A 20,237-nucleotide genomic window follows, 5' to 3' on the forward strand; every position below is an offset into this window, starting at 1 on the left:
AAAAACCCCCATCAAATATGCACAGCTTGTGAAGCTCAAAACCCATCTGGCTTTGCCAAAAGATTACTCTTCATATCAGCATGTCATCTGTGCATTTCACAGGCTGCACATATAAAAACTCTAAGATAACTGTTATTTTGGGATGTTTATCTACAAGGCTAAATTATACTGCAAATGCTATCGGTGCTTTGCTACAGGAAATGTAACTGGTCTGTGTTGCTGTCCAGGTCCAGGATAGTTATATAAATGTCGGATGTTTGCCTGTAACCACTGCAATCAGGCATCATGAAATTAGTGATCTTGGCTCTGTTCATTGCTGGCGGTAAGATGAACATTTGTCTACTTCAAACTCAAAAAAGAGTTCAACAATTCTCTTGTACTTTAGCTCCTAAGCAGTGGAACGAGCAGGGATATCTTTCACATTTCACATAAATATGCATTGCAGCAAATTAACCTGAGCAGACATGTAATTTATCATTGTGTGTGCATGTGTGTTGTCTTGAAACAGCCTACGGTTGTGGGCAGCCCACTTATAAACCTGTCGCCTCAAGGGTGGTGGGTGGAACTGATGTTAAACCAAACAGCTGGCCATGGCAGGTATTGTGTATATTACACTGTAAAAAATGATGATTATTATTTTTTTTAAGTTTATTGTACATTTTACAAGAAAATACTGCGGTCATTCTACTAACAAATTGTTTAATTCAATGTGTTACTTGCAATTTTTGTAACTAATTGTGAAATTTATTAGCAATTTCTGAGTGAAAACTCTTTCTACACCATTTTTTCCTGTATACAGTTAATTAAAATTATCCTAAAATGCTCTGCCATTAATAATTGCACACACAGAAATATGTAATGATAATTCTGAAATTATTTCGACTGTATTACTAAATGCACTGAAAGGAGCTTCAGTTCAACACTCTTTACCTTCTCAATTTCAGGTGTCTCTCCAGTACCAGAGTGGCTCCAGCTTTTACCACACTTGTGGTGGCACCCTGATCGACAAGCAGTGGGTTTTGACTGCTGCTCACTGCATTGGGTACGGTCAAAAGAATGCAATGAATGTTTCCATGAGTTGATCTGCATTATGAGATGGACTAAAACTGTGTCTTAAACTTCTGCCAAGCAGCAGCCGCACTTACAGAGTCTACCTGGGCAAGCACAACCTGGCACTCAGCAGCGAGTCCAGCTCTCTCGCCATCTCTCCTTCTCTCCTTCCAGGATCATAGTGCATGAGAACTGGGATTCCTACAATATCCGGTTGGTCCTCATTGAATTTTAATGTATGGGAACAAAAGTCTAATCTAAGAGTGTGTTTTTGATGCATATGTGTGTTTTTCAGCAATGACATTGCCCTGATCAAGTTGTCGACTCCAGTGACTTTCTCTGACAAGATTTCACCTGCTTGCCTGCCTAATTCCGGCAGCATTCTGCCACACAACTTCTCACTGGCTTGGGACGCCTCTGGAGTAGGTGCCTTTCCACTGCTATTTACTTATTTTCAAGCAAAAAAAAAAAAAAAAAAATCTTCTCAAAGTAGTAACTTTTGTCTTTCTCTCTCCTCAGCCAATGGCCCCATTGCTGATATGGGGGGCTTTGCTCCCTGTTGTGGACTACGCTACCTGCACTAGGTCTGACTGGTGGGGCAACCTTGTGACCAACCTCATGGTGTGCGCTGGTGGAGATGGAGTGGTGTCCAGCTGCAATGTGGGTTTGATGCACACTTTTTATTTATAAGTGTTTATATTTTGATATTACATTATCAGTAACCAGTATTTGTGAAAATGCACACTATTAATGATATCTCACTTGTACAGGGTGATTCTGGTGGCCCTCTGAACTGCCAGAGAAGTGACGGCACCTGGGATGTTCACGGTATTGTGAGTTTTGGCTCCAGCTTGGGCTGCAACTACCCCAAGAAGCCCTCCGTCTTCACCCATGTGTCTGGCTACATTTCCTGGATCAACAATGTGAGTATACGTTATAAACCTGTTGGCCTTTTTCTGAACACATGCCATCTTTTCACATTTCCTGTTGACATACATTTAAGACATACTCAGATATTTAAACTGGCCTCTTCTTTTTCAGGTGATGACCTCTTATTAAAGTGTGGAAGTTGTGGTTATTTCAAAATCAACAACAACAACAACAACAACAAAACAAATGTGTAATCAAAAAGAAGAAGAAGAAGAAGAAGAAGAAGAAAAACATTAAAAAGCATTATTTTCCCCTTCTTTTTGTTATGGTTGTGTTTGTATTACCATTGGCATAATCTAGATATTTCTCCAATTATAGGCTTATCTATTTTAGATTTGGATTGTAGTGTAGTGGATTGCAATGTCACATCTAGATGTGACAAACTTTAATATTTGCTAGGGAAAGCCTAGTATGAATGTCTAAAATAGTGTAATAAGATTTAAGTGTCATTATACACTTACACGTCACACATATTGTGTTTAAAACTGTTACCTCACACCACCAAAATACACTGGCTTTCGGACGACAGAAAATTACTTACGGAAATTCCTCTGGAAAAAAGTCAATAATAAGTGCAGAAAATGCATATTTTAAATGTGAAAAAAATTATTTAATTTATTTTGACAACGCGCCCCGAGCCCACGTTTCCACGGCGGAAGATTGGCGTCTGTTCACCCCACTAACAGAGAACATTCATTATATATAGATCAGTGGTTCACCCAGACGGAACGGTCTGCACGCTGGGTTAAGGCGGTGCTCCACGGCTCTTGATGTTACCATGACACTCGTACACAACTTATTTAGACCGTAACATGCCTTTGAGCAGCCGGGTTGTACACAGTTTGGACAGATGAAAACTCATACTGGTGAGTTGTAAAGATAATCAACGCAATCTATAAAAATGCTGGTGCCTATTATATTTATTGCAAGTAACTTAAAGTTTTAAAAAAGACGCGAATATGGAGACATGAATACCAATTTAACAGAAAGCATCAGTGTACATACATTCAACGCTATATATATTATTTACCAGATTACAATTTCTATTTCTTTAGCAGGTTGAAATGAGGGGTTACCTCAAAACTTTAAACTGGGTATTTAAACTGCAGCCTAAAAGCACTACTATAGGAAGACACAAAGACTCTGACTTCTGTCTACAGGTATTAGGCCTAATCCTCATTTCTTTCCAATGTGTCCACTCATTATGTCAGTTCACATGGTTATTCATTCAACTTTTAATTATTCATCATGATGAGATGATACTCTTATACTGAGTATGACATACGGACTTGTCACTGAGAGGACATTCACACAAGTGTTTCTCATCTCATCTGCTCAGAATAGTGGGGTGGATGAATGTCATGCCACTATTGACTGGTGTGAAGCAGACGGCTGCTATGTTATCCGTGACTTAAACTCTGCCCACGGGACCTACGTCAATGACTGCCGGATACACAATGCCACTGTGCGTCTCTCTCCGGGAGACCAGCTTCACTTTGGCTACGGAGGATCAACCTATGAGCTCTGCATTGACAGCGAGAAATCAGTAAAATTTATGTGTTTGAAAAGATAAATGATATTGTGTCCCTTTGTTTATATTTTATTTCAGTAGCATTTTTTAAAATTGATTTAAGTTCAAGTTCAAAGACAGAAAATATTACAATGTAGACTTACAATGTACAGATTCAAATTTTTATGAAATTATTAAATATTATCTTCTATAATACATCAAATTATATAATATCAATCTAATCTTTATATAAAATATACAAAAAGTTTTGTCTCACTCCCAAACAGTTTCCTCTTCTGGCTGCCCATTCTCCCATTCCCCAGGCCTGGGTACGAGCTCGGACCACTTCTGTTTCACCCCATCCTCCCACCAGACCTCGCCCCATGAGTGCCGGGTCTAAACGGGGTCCAAATGCACTTGATCGAAAAACCCAATCTAGCAGACCAGGTAAAGTCTTTTTCAGCACACAATTTTTTGTCAGTCAAAATTGAATTTTACCTCATTATTACCTTTTAATTATCCCAAGTAGAAAGAAAATGGCCAAAATAAACCATGGGGGAAAAATGGGGGTTTAGAAAAGTTTGTTGATTTCGTTAATGAAAATAAAGCTGAAATAAAGCAAAATATAAATATTAGGAATTAGTGATGTTGCCTTGTAACTGAAATACTTTTAGGACGAAGCACTAAGATGACTAACTGACAATAAATAAAAACTGAAATAAAACTAAAACTGAAACGAAAATAATATAAACCTAAATATTAACATAAAAAAATAATACAAATGACACAACAAAATTAATTGAAATTAAATGAAAATTAAAAAAAAAATAAATAAAAGCTCATTCAAAATATTAATAAAAGCTATAATAGTACAATATATAGCTAATACTAAAATAACACTGTGCCAAATTGATGGGAAAGTGAATAATAATTTTTATTTTGGACTGCTTTTTTTTTTTTGCAGGAAGCCGGAGTTGTAACACAGGGAGAGCATGTTATCTTAGAAGTAAGACTCAACCTAACAATTCTCAAAGCATTCACGTCTTCCCAATGGAGGAGGTGAGTCCATCATCCTGTTAAAAAACACCCAAGTCTCCCTTTGCTGGACCAGTCATGCTTGTTATGCCATCTTGCAGAGCTAAAAGGCTTAAACAATACACTGACAATTGTGTTCTTTCTGAGGAGGAGAGGGTGCATCGGCTAGGAGATGGACACGTTCATGTGTCTGTGTGCTTTGAGGATGAGTCCCAAAGGAAGGATGATGCGATCGTGGCCCTGAAGGAGGAAGTGTCAGCTCTCAAGCTCCAGCTGTCTCAGAAGAAGCAGGGTGATCCAGATGTCACATACAGACTTTGCTGCCTGGAGAGAGACATCAAAGAGAAGAAAGATCAGATACAACAGCTAAAGCAGCAGGTGTGGTATTACACAGTCTCCTTTGTTACTTTACATTTGACATTATTTACAGTTTTGGGACTGTGATGGATAAGGCAGCAGCCTCAGGAGCTAGAGATTGTGGTGGCTTCAAGTCCTACCTGGGTCATCCCCATCTTGAAGGGGTGTATGAAGAAACCTTCTGCAACAAACAGAAAATTTATTTTACATACTGCAATGCCTCAGGTAGGACTTGGAGTCACAATCTTGAGTGCTACAGGCTGAAGTCTTAGGGGCTGTTCACCCAGAACGTGTTTTTGCTTTGAAAAATGCTAGATGTGGGCAGTGAAATGAGAAAAAAAACACAAGGTATAGAGACATATTTTTTTTAAAAGTTGACCTTTATCTATTTTAACTTGAATGCTGTTTTTTTAGAATGCTGTGTCGTGTGCGTCAAGCGCATGTTCACATAGAAAAACGATGGAAAAGTAGTATAGTGATTAAAGTTTCATTATTTATTTTAAGTTTTAATTCAAGAGAAACACAATTACACTATTTGATGAAGCTGTATCTTCTCTCCTGATAATCCATCGGAAATCTTTCATATGCTAATTAATTATTACCGTAACTGCTTTATCTCTATAATGGATGTAGATGCTGGAACTTCAGAGATGTTCTGGAGAGATGCTGGGACAGGCTGTGACAGAAAGAGATCAGAAGATCAGCAGTCTTTTAGAACAGATGGATAAACTGAAGAATGAAAATAATTCATCTGCAGGTATGAAGATGATAATATAGGGGTGATTTACTGTATAGGTTATTCACATTGCTGTAATGTAGAAAAAATTATGATACAGTATATTGATCATTTACTATGAGAAGTAATAAGATATTATTATATTTACATTTGTATGTATAAAAGTGCAGTTTTAAGTATATACAGTATACTATTATTTTGTTGTACTTCCTTTAATATACAGTTCAAAAGTTTGGGGTGTGTAAGATTTTCTTTAAAAAAATGCCTTTATGCAGCAAAGATGCATTATATTGGTCAAAATTGAAAGCAAAGACATTTATAACATAATTACATAAAAACAAAACATAACATAACATAAAACATAACAACATTACATATAATATAATATTTACAAAAGATTTACTTTCAAATAAATGCTGTTCTTTTTAACTTTATATTCATCAAATAATCCTGAAAAAAACATCAATATCAACAACACATCAACAATATTACTGTTTTACTGTATTTATGATCAAATAAATTCAGTCTTGGTGAGCACAAGAGACTTCCTTTAAAATGATTTAAAAAGTCTTACCTCCTCCCAACTTTTGATCATTTGTGTAATATAGAGATGCATTGTTATATTATTGTTGTGGAATTATCAACAACATATTTGTTACATACAGGCACCATCTTGTTAGATCTGAGCAGTTAGTTACCTTGTGTTTTGTTTCAATTTTTGATTCAGCATTGGTTAGCAGTTTGAAGAAAGATGTGTCTGCTCGAGAGAAACAGGCTCTTAAACTAGCAAGTGAGGTGGACAAGCTCAGACAAGACGTGAGACACAAAGATACCAAGCTCACAAACGTGATGGACAAGGTTCCAGCTTCCCTCTCTTTCTACAGCCCATTGAGCTCTGTAGATGTAATGATGCCGTTTTTATTATTTAAAATGTTTTATCAATAAAAGATAACTATTCCTTTTGTTTGGTGTTGTTTTAAAAGCTGAAAGACACCCAGAAGCATCAGAATGAGCTACTTGCCAGACAGAGTGAGGTAGAATTGCTCAAGAAAGTAAGTATGTTTGGCTTCACTCACATCCAGTCCTGATTTCCACACAATTTCATAAACAGACAGTTTTTTAGACACCACAACCCAGGTGGAACTTGAACCCACAATCCCCAGCTCCGGAGGCTGATGCCTTATCCATTAGGCCACTGGGCCCGGTAATCCCTGCATGTGTCATGAGTCTATTCTTCATGTGTGATGTGTGCTGCAGGAACAGGCTTCTCTGCTGACAGAGATAGACAGACTGAAGCAGCTTCATCAGCAGACACAGCAGAGAGTACAGAAAGTTCAAGCAGAACTCAAACACACACAGTCAAGGGTGAGTAAGCTCAAGCCAGCAACAACAGTCTGGTAAGGTGACTACTCTGGCATCTATTACGCTAACATTTCTGAAATTTCTTCAAAGTTTGACAGTTTTCGCGACCAGATCATCAAGACTGTGCATGTCTCAGACAAAGAATCAGACCAAAAGGTAAGAAAATATTTCAAGCCAATCAGAAGCCAGGTTTACATCCAGGGATAATTAAACTGACTTGAGCTGAATAATGACACTGTTATCTTCTGTAGAGCTGCTCTACAGCTTGATTTAAATAATTTCTTGATTTAAATTCATTCATTTCAATTGATGAATTTTACAACATTAACTGTTATTTTCCTGTTTGATTAATGTTGCTGCTTTGAAATAATTTGTTTTATTAATGTGAAGCTGCTTTGAACAATCTGTGTTGTATAAAGTGTTACATAAATAAATGTGACTTAACTTGAACTCGAGAATCAGATATAGTCAGGTTGACCACATTTATGAAATTTTTGTGGTACTTTTTTTTTGTCATGTTGTAGCTTGCCAGCTTCAGTCCATATTCTGTCATTATATTGAAAAGGTGGCCAGGATATTAAAAAATTTGCTGGTTTGGACAGATATGCGGGTGAAAAAACTCTAAACTTTTTTATGTTTGTTTTTATTTTGCAGGTGTTGGACTGTTTAACTGAGCTAATGGAACAGATGGAGATGTACAAAACTAAAGTGCATGACTTTGAAATGAAACTCAAAGAGGAAGCTCACACACAGAGGAAAATGTTGGATGAGACCCAGAAATTTAGAGCCAGACTGCAAGAATGTCAGGTATTAGTAGGTGGAAACATTAATTATGCCGTGTAATGTTGTATGTTTATGTTACAGCATTGCACAGCATTTTTTTACAGCTACAGTATATTATATCTCTTTGTATTTGTATATAGAGACGAGTGCAAGACGTGTGTATTGCGGACACAGTGCTGATGGAAATATCTGAACTGCAGGACATGAATTTGAGTCCTTCACTCAGCTGGGTTCAGGAGCATTCACTTTCTGTACTGAACCTCCTGCACAGAGTACTGCAGAATGCTGCTCAGAGCTTACAGACAGCAGGGGTTGATGTGTCATTTAAGACTGGAGGTAAGAAACAGAAAGTTTGAAGAAATTCAGGAGAACTGGGTTTAAGAATAAAAGCGACTACTTTCACTATCTAGTATTACAAATTAAGTTGAAGCATTATTGAATTTTCAATGCATTTTACAGAAAACTAGTCTGAATTATTGTTATTATTTGTTTTGTCTAGGAGTATCAGGTGCCTTACAGATTTTGTGCCAGGACCACATGGACGTCCAATCAGAGCTAAGGAAACTAAAGGTATTGCAGCAAAGTATTTAAAAATCAGTTAAATAATCAGAAAGTGATTCTTAAGAAATATATCTTTCTTTCCTTTACTGAAGTCAGAGATGCAACAGCTTCAGGAGACAGAGATGCAGAGCAGAGATCTTCACAGTAGGCTGGAGTTCATGCAAAAGCAGATTGAGATGGAGAAACTTCAGGTGCTGTTGTCTCGCTAAAAAACACCAAAAGTCAAATTAAACTCATTTCATTTAGTCTCTGAGGCATAGACCTCTTGAGGGATGGTCTCAATTAGATTGTCATTTAGCTTTTTCAGTTTTTATAATTATAGGTAAAACTCATCCCAGTTCCAATGGAAATTTTTTATATTAATGAAAGTGTTTCAGAGAATTGACTCTGAAACCACTGATGGACTGGATTATTTTCATGAATTGAACTCACTATCAAATTCTGTTTCACTGAAGTTTCTTCTAACCTTTGACCTATCAATCATTCAGGCAGCCGAGGGACAGAGAGAGATGAAAAACACACTAATGCGACAGCTGGAAGAGGTCATGGCTGATCTACAGTCAGTGAGACAAACTGAAGTGAGTTAAAGCTAAGAATTGAATTCATCCCCAAAAATGAAATGCAACTGACCTCAACTCTTAAAACATGCTCTATATCTATATTTGATCTGGTGTCTGAGAGCCTAGTTGCCAAGTATTTACCCATATGTGTTAGTTCCCAGCACATAACCATATTGTTTATTTGCTTCTACCCTTTTGACACATTAGAAAGTCCATTTCTGCCACATACAGTATGAATGGTTTGGTTAATCATAATGATGACAAAATAAGTTGAAAGTCACATTTTATATAATAATAACTATTACTTTTTAAGACATAATTATATCATAATTTTACTTGTATGTAATAATTATGACTTTTATGTAAATTTCGATTTTTATCTCATGATTATGACTTTTTATGTCATAATTTGAATGTTCCATCTCATAATTGTGTCTTAATATCTCATAATTTTGACCTTTTCCCAGTTTCCAGCACATGGCCATATTGGTTATCTCAGATATTATGAGCTAAAAGGTCAAAATTATGGCATAAAAAGTCTTAATTATGAGATAAGTAATAACTATGAGATAAAACTCATAAAGACATAAACAGTTAAATTGAGATAGTCATAACAAAATTTGTCTTTTTATGTTATAATTATGATTATAATAAATCAGACTTTTCATCTCAGAATTAAGACTTAGTATCTAATAATTTCCACTTTTTATGTCACAATTATGACATTTTATCTCATATTTTCGATTTAGCAAAGCAGGATGTTTTTTTCTTATGTGGCGGAAATGACCTTCCATAGGACACAGAACCACACAATGTTAGTTGTTCAACTCCATGACTGTCACTTTATCGCCTTCCTAGAGTGCCTTGCGCAGGGAGATTGAGACACGCAAGGCTGAGTGGCAAACCAAGATGGAAGAAGCCAAGATACGAGAGGCAGAGCTGAAAGAAACGCTGCGCGAATTACATCTCAAAGAGGAGGAGAGGAGCGAGAAAATGAAGCAGTGTGAGGAAAGAGAGGCGAAGGCCCTGCAGAGAGGAGCTGAAGAGGAGAGACAGAAACACAGGGTTGAGGTAGAGGAGTACAGAGAGCAGGTGCGACAACATGCATACACCATTGTTGCCATGGAGACGCGAATAAACAAAGCTCAGCAGAGTGAGGAAATATGGAAAGAGATGGAGGAGGAGAGAGACTCACTGAAGGAGCAACTCAAAGGTGAGCACAGCCTCTCATAAACGCGTACAAAAATAATTGAACTGAAACTAAATTGAAATAAATAAATTGAAAACAAAGAAACAATATGATTTCAAATGAATAAGAAGTATTTAAGATTCTGTAATATATTTTTAGATGATTATTTAAAATAACCAAATTTGTGATTGTACTGTATGGTTGAGCTCACCGGTTTTACATTGTTTTGATATACTGTAGTTTCATATGTTACCCATAGAGGGCAGTGTATCAACAGCCTTAGGTTCCTAATTAAAACTAGTCTGTGCAACAGATTTAATGTGTCCTACATATGTGTTCTGTGTTCATTATCAAGATTACCGTTGTTGTACTTGTCCCACAGAGGCGCTCGGCAGGCTGGAGGGCTTTGAAAGCAACAGCACATCTTACACATCAGAAAAACATCAGGAACCGGATCAAAAAATAACATCCCTCCGGTATAATAAAGCTCTCATAAATACCATCACTGCATTACCCATCATCCAAAATCTATGGTGTATATTATTATGGTAAATATTTAACCCATTTAGCCAGTAGGCCTGCTTCAGAAACCAGTTGCAAAAGCTCTGCGTAAGATTGTAACTTAGCAAATTATATATTGTATAAGTTACTGTGTAAAGCGATTTCCTTACTCTGTCGTCACATTCACTGTGAGAAGGATAATATCCATACACTGTGCCCTTGTTAATGAATAATGCATGAGGTTCATTCATGCATTACTTATGAAACTCAAAAAGCTGCAAATATGTCTTTTTCTACTTTCATTTATTTTTACTACACAATACTGTCAAACTGTCAAAATGCTAAAATCTCCTAAACAACTAAATTTTTTTAATTACAATGATAACCACAGATGCTTTTTTAAAAATTATTATTTATGTAGTGATTTTTTTTCATCCAAAAATTATCATTTTTTTTTTTTTAATTACAATGATAACCACAGATGCTTTTTTAAAAATTATTATTTATGTAGTGATTTTTTTTCATCCAAAAATTATCAGTAGTGTTTATTCTATTCATGGATGTCTTATTTTCACTAAACAATCTATACTGTACTCATATTGAATCTACTGTATTCAGGATATATTATTGTACATCAGAAATCTAACATGCAGTTTCTAATTGGTCCTGCAGGGCATCTCTAATCTCATCCCAACAGGAAGTGGTCAGTCAGAGTGAGATCATCAATGCCCTAGGTCGTGACCTGGCCCAGGCTCATGCTCGGCTCTCTGATATGACAGGTGCCGGACAGTCATCACAATTCAAGAGTCCTGCTACATTCTACATGTCGTAGCGTTTGTGTTTCTGAGCGTGTGTCTCTCTGTGTAGGAGAACTAAGTGAACAGCAGAAGTTAGAATTGGAAAGTCATAAAGCTTTGGTGGTAGACCAGAAGATTCAATTGAGCATGCTCACACAGAAGCTAACCATGATGTCACAACTAGTGCAACAGAAAGATGACGAGACAAAGAAACTGGGAGAAAAACTGAGGTATGACCAAAAATGACACAGTACAATGGCTTCACAAAAATTCAGACATAAACTTTGAATTATATAACAAGAAAATCCTTTTGTTAGACAAACTGAAGAGGATCTCGAAAGTAAAGCAGCAGCAAACAGAGAGATGGAGAACACAAGCCTTGTTCCACATCAAACCTCAAGAAACACTAAAGTGAGATTGGCACCAAACTGGACAAACATTTACCTTAACAAAATTGAATTGATGTATCACTTTTGACATGTAGAGGATAAATAAGCTTTCTTTTTTTCCTGAATATAAAAATGATTGAATGACAATAGGATATTGAAACATATTAGCTGAATGAGTCCCATTGAGGCACAAAATGTGCCTGATAGTAGTTTTTTTTTTTTAATCTATTCATCAAAGAATCCTGAAAATTATATTTAGCAGAAGAAACATTTCTTGAGCACCAAAATCAGCATATTTGAATGATTTCTGAAGGATCATGTGACTGAAGACTGGAGTAATGCCTGAGCTTTGCCATCACATGAATAAATTACATTTTAAAATATATTAAAATAGAAAACAGTTATTCTAAATTGCAATAATATTTCACAGTATTACTGTTTTTACTCAAGTTTTGATTAAAAACATGCAGCCTTGGTAAGAGGCTTCGTTCAAAAACATTAAAAAGTTTTACAGACCCCAAACTTTTGAACAGTAGTGTACATTCACAAGAAAAAATGGGCAACAAAGAGACCAAGGGGTCACACAAACACACTCTTAGATCACAAACAGACACTTGGCTAACTGTTATATGCATGCTGTTTTTTCAGGATGTGGCACTCATGACAGCTCCAAATGATGTCATCAATCAGGGGTCAAAACACAAAGGTCATCGCCGCGAGGAAGCGATTCTTCAACAGCAGGAAGGTTTGCGTGACATGAGAGAGCGAATCAGAGCTCTAGAACAGAAGTGGCCTAGCAGTGAGTCTTATAATCACTAATAACTAATGATCAAACCTTTGAATGTGGCGATCCTTATCTGATCTAATTTCAGGGCAACATTAACCTACATTATCACTTTTCTTCTATACTGTTTACAGAGCGTCTGTCCCAGCAGGGGGAGCCAGAGAAACAGGGTCAGATGAAGACTCAGAGACTTCAGAGATCTGCAGCTCGGAGAGGATCCATCAGTTCTGTGGTATTTGCTTTACACATTCTGAATTACCTATTGAATAAGAATATTTTATTGTAAAATTAGAATAAACATATTAGTCAACACTGGATGACAGTTATACTGTACACTTATTGTTATACAGTTTTAATCATTTTAATTATTATTTTTTTTGTTTAGTTTCCTAAATGTCATAATTAAATAATTCAAGTCAATTCAAGAAGTCATGAAGAAAATTATCAAATTTGGGCATACTTGAAGAGAATTTAAATTTATGGATGTAATATTTTGCTAAAAAAAAACCAATTACATTTCTTATAAATTCTAAATTATAATCACAATTTCACTAGTATCACTGAGCTCTCAAAATCAGTTTTCAAAGTGAAGAATCTGGTCAATTCAGACCAAAATTGTATGACACGGGGACATTTAAAAAAGGCGGTCAACTGACTCAAAATTCTCATTACAAAAATTTGAATTCAAGTTATCATTACCAAACTGGAAGGTGATATCATTATACTGAATAAGAATATATTCAAGATTCTGCACCATTTTAGATCACTTATCAAATAAGCAAATTTTTGACACTGACCATGTGAACCATTTTAAACTAAAAGTCAGATGTTCCTGATTCCATTAAAGTTCAAGATGCTCTTTGGATCACTCTCAAATGCTAAAGAACATAATTATCAGTTTCACCAAACTTAAATATATAAATGGTCTCAGACGTTTGTACGTGTATGTTACTGTGTAGTGTGTTATACATGTGCTTATTTGATTCCTGCAGAGTGGTTTTGCGTTCCCTGAAGCTCTGACCGAGGCAGCACGAGAGCGTACAGCCAGACTGGACATGTCTGATGCTCTGGAGCTCAGCGAGAGAACAGTGAGTGACGTGCGGCACATACGCATTCAAACTAAATTGTGTGAAACATGCATCTGTGGCACTGAGATTGTGCTCTATTTTGAGTTTGTTTTAGTGAATCATTAATGAATCATTATTTTTCGTCTTTGGTTTAGTACCTGGAGCTAGTGCACGTTCTGCATGAGGCCCTGGAGCTCAGCGACGTTGAGCTGTCAGGATGTGCTAGTTTAAAGCACCTACCTCCTGATGAGAGACAGCACATAGTCTCTATGAGACAAACAGACCTGGAGTTTGTGAGAACCCGCCTTGATCTACAGAACAGACAAAGCCAACAGCAAGAGCTACTGCTGCAGGAGAACCAGAGAGAGATACACACACTCAGGTGCAAACAAAAGAAAAACGCGCTCATGACAAATAATTCCCTCTCTGTTTCTCAGTGTTTCAGAATTTTATATTACGATATTATTAAAAGAAACTAGAAACTCCCTCTCTTCCTCAGTATTCAGTGGATTTTCAATATATTTTTAGTGTTATGTTTAAAAAAAAAATAGAAAACAAATAATTCATATTTTATTTTATTTTATTTTATTTTTTTATTTTATTTTATTATGAAACAACTATCTTTCAGAGAGAGCCAGGTGCTGGAGTACCAGATGCAGGCCGAGCTTGAGAGTGTGAAGGCAGAACTGGAGACTCAGAGACAAGAGACGGAACAGCTTCGGCAGGCTCTACAGGACAGCATCAACCAGCTGCAGAGAAACCAGCAGGAACGCAGTATTGCCAACAGAAATAATAGGGTATCACACATACAAGCTCAGATAGAAAGCGAGAAAGTCTGACTGACACCAACTCTGTGATAGAGAGAGAGAGAGAAAAAAAACAGAACATCTTTTCCTGAACAAACTTACATGCGGCTTGCAAACACAAACAATTCTGACTTGTCCCTCAGTTTGAAAAAACAAACTATCCGGCAAATGCATGGATCCATGATGCTTTTACTTCCAAATTAACTGATTTCTTTGCCTATTTTAAGGCATGATTGATCAGTCAGAATTTTTTACATTTCAGACACACACTCTCTCTCCTGTCTCTCTATAGAGAGCCACCTTCAAGTGGTTCATAGTTCACCCAGTGTGATCTAAAATAAATACTTTCTCTACAGAGCCTTAGTACGGAGAGAACAGACAGAAAGAGTGGAAGAGTGGGCCATCACAACTGTATACCAAATGAAAGCTATGAAAAGGTACGCTCAGTGGCAACAGTGGATTGGTTTTGAATCAGTGCCCCGACGCAAGAGTGTGTTTGATCTCCAGAACATATGTAAGGTCTAAATCCATGCCGTCTGCCATAGGCTGCCTGGGGTTTTACAGAGACACTCCACACTGTGCAATTAATAGATTTTTACAGGAGCACCACCAAATTTGTTCTTTCCTGAGCTCATAATCTCACTGCTATAAATGGAGCTTGAATCTGTTCCTGTTCGTTTGATGTTAGATCCATTAAAAAATAGCACAGACAAAATACAAGAATGCATCTTTTTAATACTTTCGTCTGCCACAATAATATTATGTATTTGAATTATCTTCATTTGGGGGCTTTTCTTAGCAAATATTCATTAAAAAAATTATATGTCAAGCATAATTAATTTTATTGAAATGTGTAATAAGCATTTGACAGCCTTATTTTTTTTCTGTGTGTTCGCAGGCCCCAGCAGTGAAGAAACGGACCTCACAGATGAGACTGAAAAGGAGAGAGAGTGAGCTAGATAATCGAAAGAAAGAAATAGGGCAGAAACAGCAGATATGTTCAATGGTCTCTGATTTGGCCAATCCTCTGCAAGCTCCCGAGAGCTCCCAACTACCCCTGCTCACTGAGGCCCACTGACATGAACACAACTTAAGAGCATGTAGTATTATGCAACTGTGCTTTTTAATATTAAACAATGTTATAATATTTCCTAATTCTTGTTTCTCTCTCTATATGTGTGTGTGTGTGTGTTTATACAACAGAGTGTTGATATACAGTGGGTCTCCGCACTAGTAATGGGGGGATTTCAGTGAATCTTTCTGGAGGTTATATAATTTTGCCAGAAGGTGGCGACATGTGATTGTTTTTATGAGTGAGTCATTTGAATCATTCATTCAACCGATTCATTCACAAACGGATTCATTCTTGAATGAAACAAGTAACTGCTGCTTTTATGAGTGAGCCACTGAATCATTTACTCAACTGATTTGTTCAAAAACGCAGATTTAAGGTGCTTTCATGCCATTCACGTCCTCATAGAACTCTAATTACAACTTGTGAACTGGGGGTTTTCTGAGAGTTACAACTTGTACCACCTGACCACCTCAGATTCATGTTTAGGCATTGATAGTGCCATAGTTCCGAGCCCGAGGGTGTGAAGAACAGCTCCAAGTAGAACTACACGTGTGTAATCACATGGCATGAATGCAGCATAATCCCTGACTGAAACATTGAAGATACATTTTTAATTAATATTTTTATTTTTACATCACTCAACACTGGCAACGTTGTGGTGGTTTGGAATTATATCAGTAACATCACCAGTAAATCTATCTCATTTTAAAGACATAATATCTGAGGCATTAAAAGACATTCCTGTTCCCATTTAAATGAAAGAGTGCAAAAATCTGGTGTTTAACAACAAACATGCCTTTGGATTTAACATTAATCCACTGTGTGGGATCATTTCCCAACTGTTCCCAAGAATTACCTTAGTTCTTTTTGTTCCTCACATCTGTTCCTCATTTACAGAGCCATCTGACAACAGGGTAGAGATTCAGAAAAAAAACGGTGATGTATTACGTTAATACACTCAGTGCTGTGTAGACAGGCATCGTTTTGTCTGTATTACTGTCACACAACTCTGTTTGCTTGTTGTGGGTAGAGGAGAATAGAAGAACAGAATGGACAGTTTTCAATAAAGGAAGGCTCCTGGAAGTGATCATTAAATTTCATTATACAAGCAGATAGGATCACATTAGTCCATCTGAAGTACCCAATTTACATTTTATTTGTTGACCTTTTTTCTTTGAATGTAGAATCAGATTATCAGCAAAATACCAGTGGCCCCACATAATATTTAAAATGATCCTTGTCTTCCTCATTAGTGCTGATCACTATATCAAGTGGGTGGATGAATTCCAGCTGGCATCTGCTCCATTCAGACTGCTGGCATCAATCCAGCCCATTAGAGGATCAAGAGAGGAAAATCAGTTCATTTATTGAAAGAAGGTCCAATCCTTTGTTCATGGTAATTCAAATAGTACAAGCAATGCTGTGTTTCCCAAACTGTCTCCTTCGATTAGAGACTGCTTCCCTGTGGCAAAATGTTGGTATTGCATTATCAGCTGGTATTATAGAGTTTGATGCCTGTAACTGTATTGAACCCTTGAAATACAGTGGCCCAAAAAGCTCAATATATTGTCAAATATAGTGAGACTTTACCATATAGTACCATATAGTAGGACTAAATGGTTAATAGTTTTTTTTTTCAATTGCAGAGCAGTTTATGTATTTTAAGTCTCACTTTAATGTCTAAGTAGTTTTTTGGGGTCACTGTATATATAAATGTGTTTTAATTGTACTACCGTTCAAATGTTTTTAAATCGGTAAGATTTTAAAATGTTTTTAAAATAAGTCTGATTCAAAATACATCAAAAAACAATAATACTGTATTTTTTAAATTTAAAATAACTGTTTTCTATTTTAATATATTTCAATGCAGTTTATCCCTGTGATGGCAAAGCTGAATTTAAGTCTGATTCAAAATACATCAAAAACAATAATACTGTATTTCTTAATTTAAAATAACTGTTTTCTATTTTAATATATTTAATGCAGTTTATCCCTGTGATGGCAAAGCTGAATTTTCAGCATCATTACTTAAATCTTCAGTGTCACATGATCCGTCAGAAATCATTCTAATATGCTGATTTGCATCTCAAGAAGCATTTTTTTTTTATTATTATCAATGTCAAAAACAGTTGTGTACGTTTTTTTTCCCAGTATTCTTTGAGGAATAGGAAAGTTCAAAAGAACAGCATTTAGCTAAAATAGAAAGCTGTTGTAACATTATAAATGTCTTTACTGTTACTTTTTGATCAAATCAGGGTGGGTTAAGCACTGGAAAAATGATATTGTAAGGCATAATCTGTTTCTGTCATTGTTAACCATTGTTGGCTGTGTTTCGTTGGGTGTTCTGTGTATACATTCATATACATCCAAAAGTCTAACATCTGATGTTTTTATCTCATAGCCTATATAAAGACACTGACAGCATCCTATATCACAGACAGCCTCTGCTGAGGAGACTATAAAGGCAACTGAGTGTTGATTGACCATTTCATCAAAAGCTATTCTATCATTCACAGATATCCGGCTCTCCCCTGAGAGAGATCTGAAAGTATAGGCATTTTCTCATCCTCTCCCCTCATGAAAATGCTGATGATTTCAAGAAGGAGAATGACAGAAGCACTCTGAGAGGGTCCGTAAATAGCAGTGGGTAGTGAGGTTGATGGGCCTAGGAGTAGGGATGGATTTCTTAATGACCAAAATAAATGGCCACTCAATCCATCCACAAACACAGTTTGTCTTCACCTGAATTCTCCCCTGACAGGTTGTCCTCCCTAAACAAATGTTCACTGCTGATGTAGTGTGCCATGCTCGAGATTTATTGTGTGGTGTGAAGGAGTTAGTCTGTTCTGTCTAGACATATAATTCCTGCAGGTGGCACCACATACAGTCACACATAGATGTCACTGACACTATTATAATGTGAAGAACTCTGAAAAGTTAATGTAGTTTATTCTACTTCGTATGAATTCAGCTGAATACATTTGATTTTGGATTCTAGACATGTTATATATTTCATTCATTCACACCGCCAGTGCCAATTCTGCATTGTGTCACGAGCCTCAAGCACAACTTGCTAAACATACAGCACAGTTTTTGGTTCATTTTGAGTTGGACATGATGCAAAAGTAGGCTAATAACCTTGAGTCAAATTAATCCAGAGACAGCTCCGATTCACTAGAAAGACCCAGCTCATAAGAATCATTCACCCAATCGGGTTATACTGCATTTTTTGATTCACTACAGAGAATTGGCTTACCAGTTATGCTCACTGAACTATTCGAATGTTTTCTAGTGTAGATCAGTGGTTCTGCTGCATTCTTGTGATTCATTAAAAAGAATATACGGGAATTGGAATACACTGGTATGTTTCGTGGTATTCAGCGGTACAGTGTCACAATTTACATTACACGATCATCCAACATTTATTCCCACTTTGGTAGGCTACAGGGATCAGGAATTTTTAGATGAGATTTCATATAATTTGTAACATTTCATAATTATGTAATTTCATTATGATAATATGTGTTTATTCATCAGAGTGCTGATATAGAGTCTGTCTGTGCAATAATGGTGGGGATTTTTCGGTGAATCTTTCTGCATGTCATTTCGCCTGAATGTGAAGTTTATGAGTGAGTCATTTGAACCATTCATTCAACTGATTTGTAAACAAATGGTTAAACTCTGATTCATTCATTGACAAAACAAGTAACTGTCCTAATGAGAGAGACACTGAATCATTTACTCAACCGAATCATTCAAAACGTGGATAAATCCATGAATGAAACGAGTCTGTTGCTATGTCCTATATCGCATAGGATACAGTAGGTACTACATTTGGTTTGAAACTTACTTTGTGACCATTAAAAAAGTACATAGTATGAGTTAAACAGTAGCCTACAAAACTGAGATTTGTGACAGCGTCGATTAATTTGTTTTCATTGTTTTTGTCATGTCCAAGAACCTGTTACAAAAATCACAAGAACTGATTCTGAATCCTATTATTAATAGCATATGATCCCATGTCCACTGTAAAGGTTGCATTCCCTATGTTTTTCTGTGGAGGTGTCTTATCACGGCCCAAGTTGGGTGGTACTACTGTGGCATTGTGGAATCAGGGTGTGTATGTGTAAAATGTGTCTGAAAATGCCATCTGAAAGACTGGCTCCTCATTGTAGATAACTTTGTTCTTGGGGCCCTTAAGGATGACATCATGCTGGATGATCATACAGCAGCAGGAAGTGTTATCTGTGACATGTTCAGTCACAATAACCTCAAATGCCCACAAACACACATTTTCAGGCACACACACACTCCATCCTACTCTTTCCCAAAAGACTGCTTTTTATCTATACAAGACACACACACACCCATATCCAGAAGCAGTCCCTGAAACCTCGGGGGGATAAGTTGTGTTTGCAGTTAAAAAGGACTGTCTCCAACTCAGGGGTAGACATAGGTTTGTGGATATGGTAGAAGCTTTTGTTTTGGTAATCTGTGAAAACAAGTGGAATATATTTTATAACAGTCACTTGAGTATTTGAATCTGGATCCTTTGGCTGAACCCACTGAAAGTAAGTCTGGTATAATTTTATACTGTTGCATTGAGATTTAAGGAAATCTTAAAGGGGTCATATGATGCTGCTAAAAAGAACATTATTTTGTGTATTTGGTGCAATGAAATGTGTTTATGCGGTTCAAGGTTCAAAAAACACATTATTTTCCACATACTGTACATTATTGTTTCT

General features: G+C 36.6%; 2 protein-coding genes and 1 non-coding gene across 3 annotated transcripts; 2 read left to right on the top strand and 1 right to left on the bottom strand.

Moving 5' to 3' along the window:
• Nucleotides 1-285: 285 nt before the first annotated feature.
• LOC107695220 (chymotrypsin-like elastase family member 2A) lies at nucleotides 286-18,399 on the top strand. Its single transcript, XM_016495037.1, has 5 exons — nucleotides 286-322; nucleotides 509-597; nucleotides 945-1,042; nucleotides 1,133-1,148; nucleotides 18,364-18,399. The coding sequence occupies exons 1-5, from the start codon at nucleotides 286-288 to the stop codon at nucleotides 18,397-18,399; spliced, it is 276 nt and encodes a 91-aa protein (XP_016350523.1).
• Nucleotides 2,705-15,572, top strand: LOC107695278 (forkhead-associated domain-containing protein 1-like). The gene is made up of 28 exons (XM_016495112.1): nucleotides 2,705-2,846; nucleotides 3,036-3,140; nucleotides 3,320-3,526; nucleotides 3,778-3,937; nucleotides 4,455-4,549; nucleotides 4,673-4,903; nucleotides 5,516-5,639; nucleotides 6,346-6,476; nucleotides 6,602-6,670; nucleotides 6,876-6,983; nucleotides 7,071-7,136; nucleotides 7,635-7,787; nucleotides 7,904-8,099; nucleotides 8,263-8,333; nucleotides 8,417-8,515; nucleotides 8,813-8,902; nucleotides 9,743-10,097; nucleotides 10,456-10,549; nucleotides 11,247-11,353; nucleotides 11,442-11,601; nucleotides 11,689-11,782; nucleotides 12,409-12,559; nucleotides 12,679-12,776; nucleotides 13,537-13,632; nucleotides 13,767-13,993; nucleotides 14,240-14,408; nucleotides 14,774-14,854; nucleotides 15,316-15,572. The coding sequence occupies exons 2-28, from the start codon at nucleotides 3,045-3,047 to the stop codon at nucleotides 15,493-15,495; spliced, it is 3,708 nt and encodes a 1,235-aa protein (XP_016350598.1). The 5' UTR covers nucleotides 2,705-2,846; nucleotides 3,036-3,044; the 3' UTR covers nucleotides 15,496-15,572.
• trnar-ccg (transfer RNA arginine (anticodon CCG)) lies at nucleotides 6,748-6,820 on the bottom strand. The gene has a single exon. It is a non-coding gene; the product is annotated as a tRNA-Arg (tRNA).
• Nucleotides 18,400-20,237: the final 1,838 nt, after the last annotated feature.

This window comes from Sinocyclocheilus anshuiensis, unplaced genomic scaffold, assembly GCF_001515605.1.
Source record: "Sinocyclocheilus anshuiensis isolate Anshui unplaced genomic scaffold, SAMN03320099.WGS_v1.1 scaffold122, whole genome shotgun sequence".
Classification (NCBI taxonomy): Eukaryota; Metazoa; Chordata; class Actinopteri; order Cypriniformes; family Cyprinidae; genus Sinocyclocheilus; species Sinocyclocheilus anshuiensis.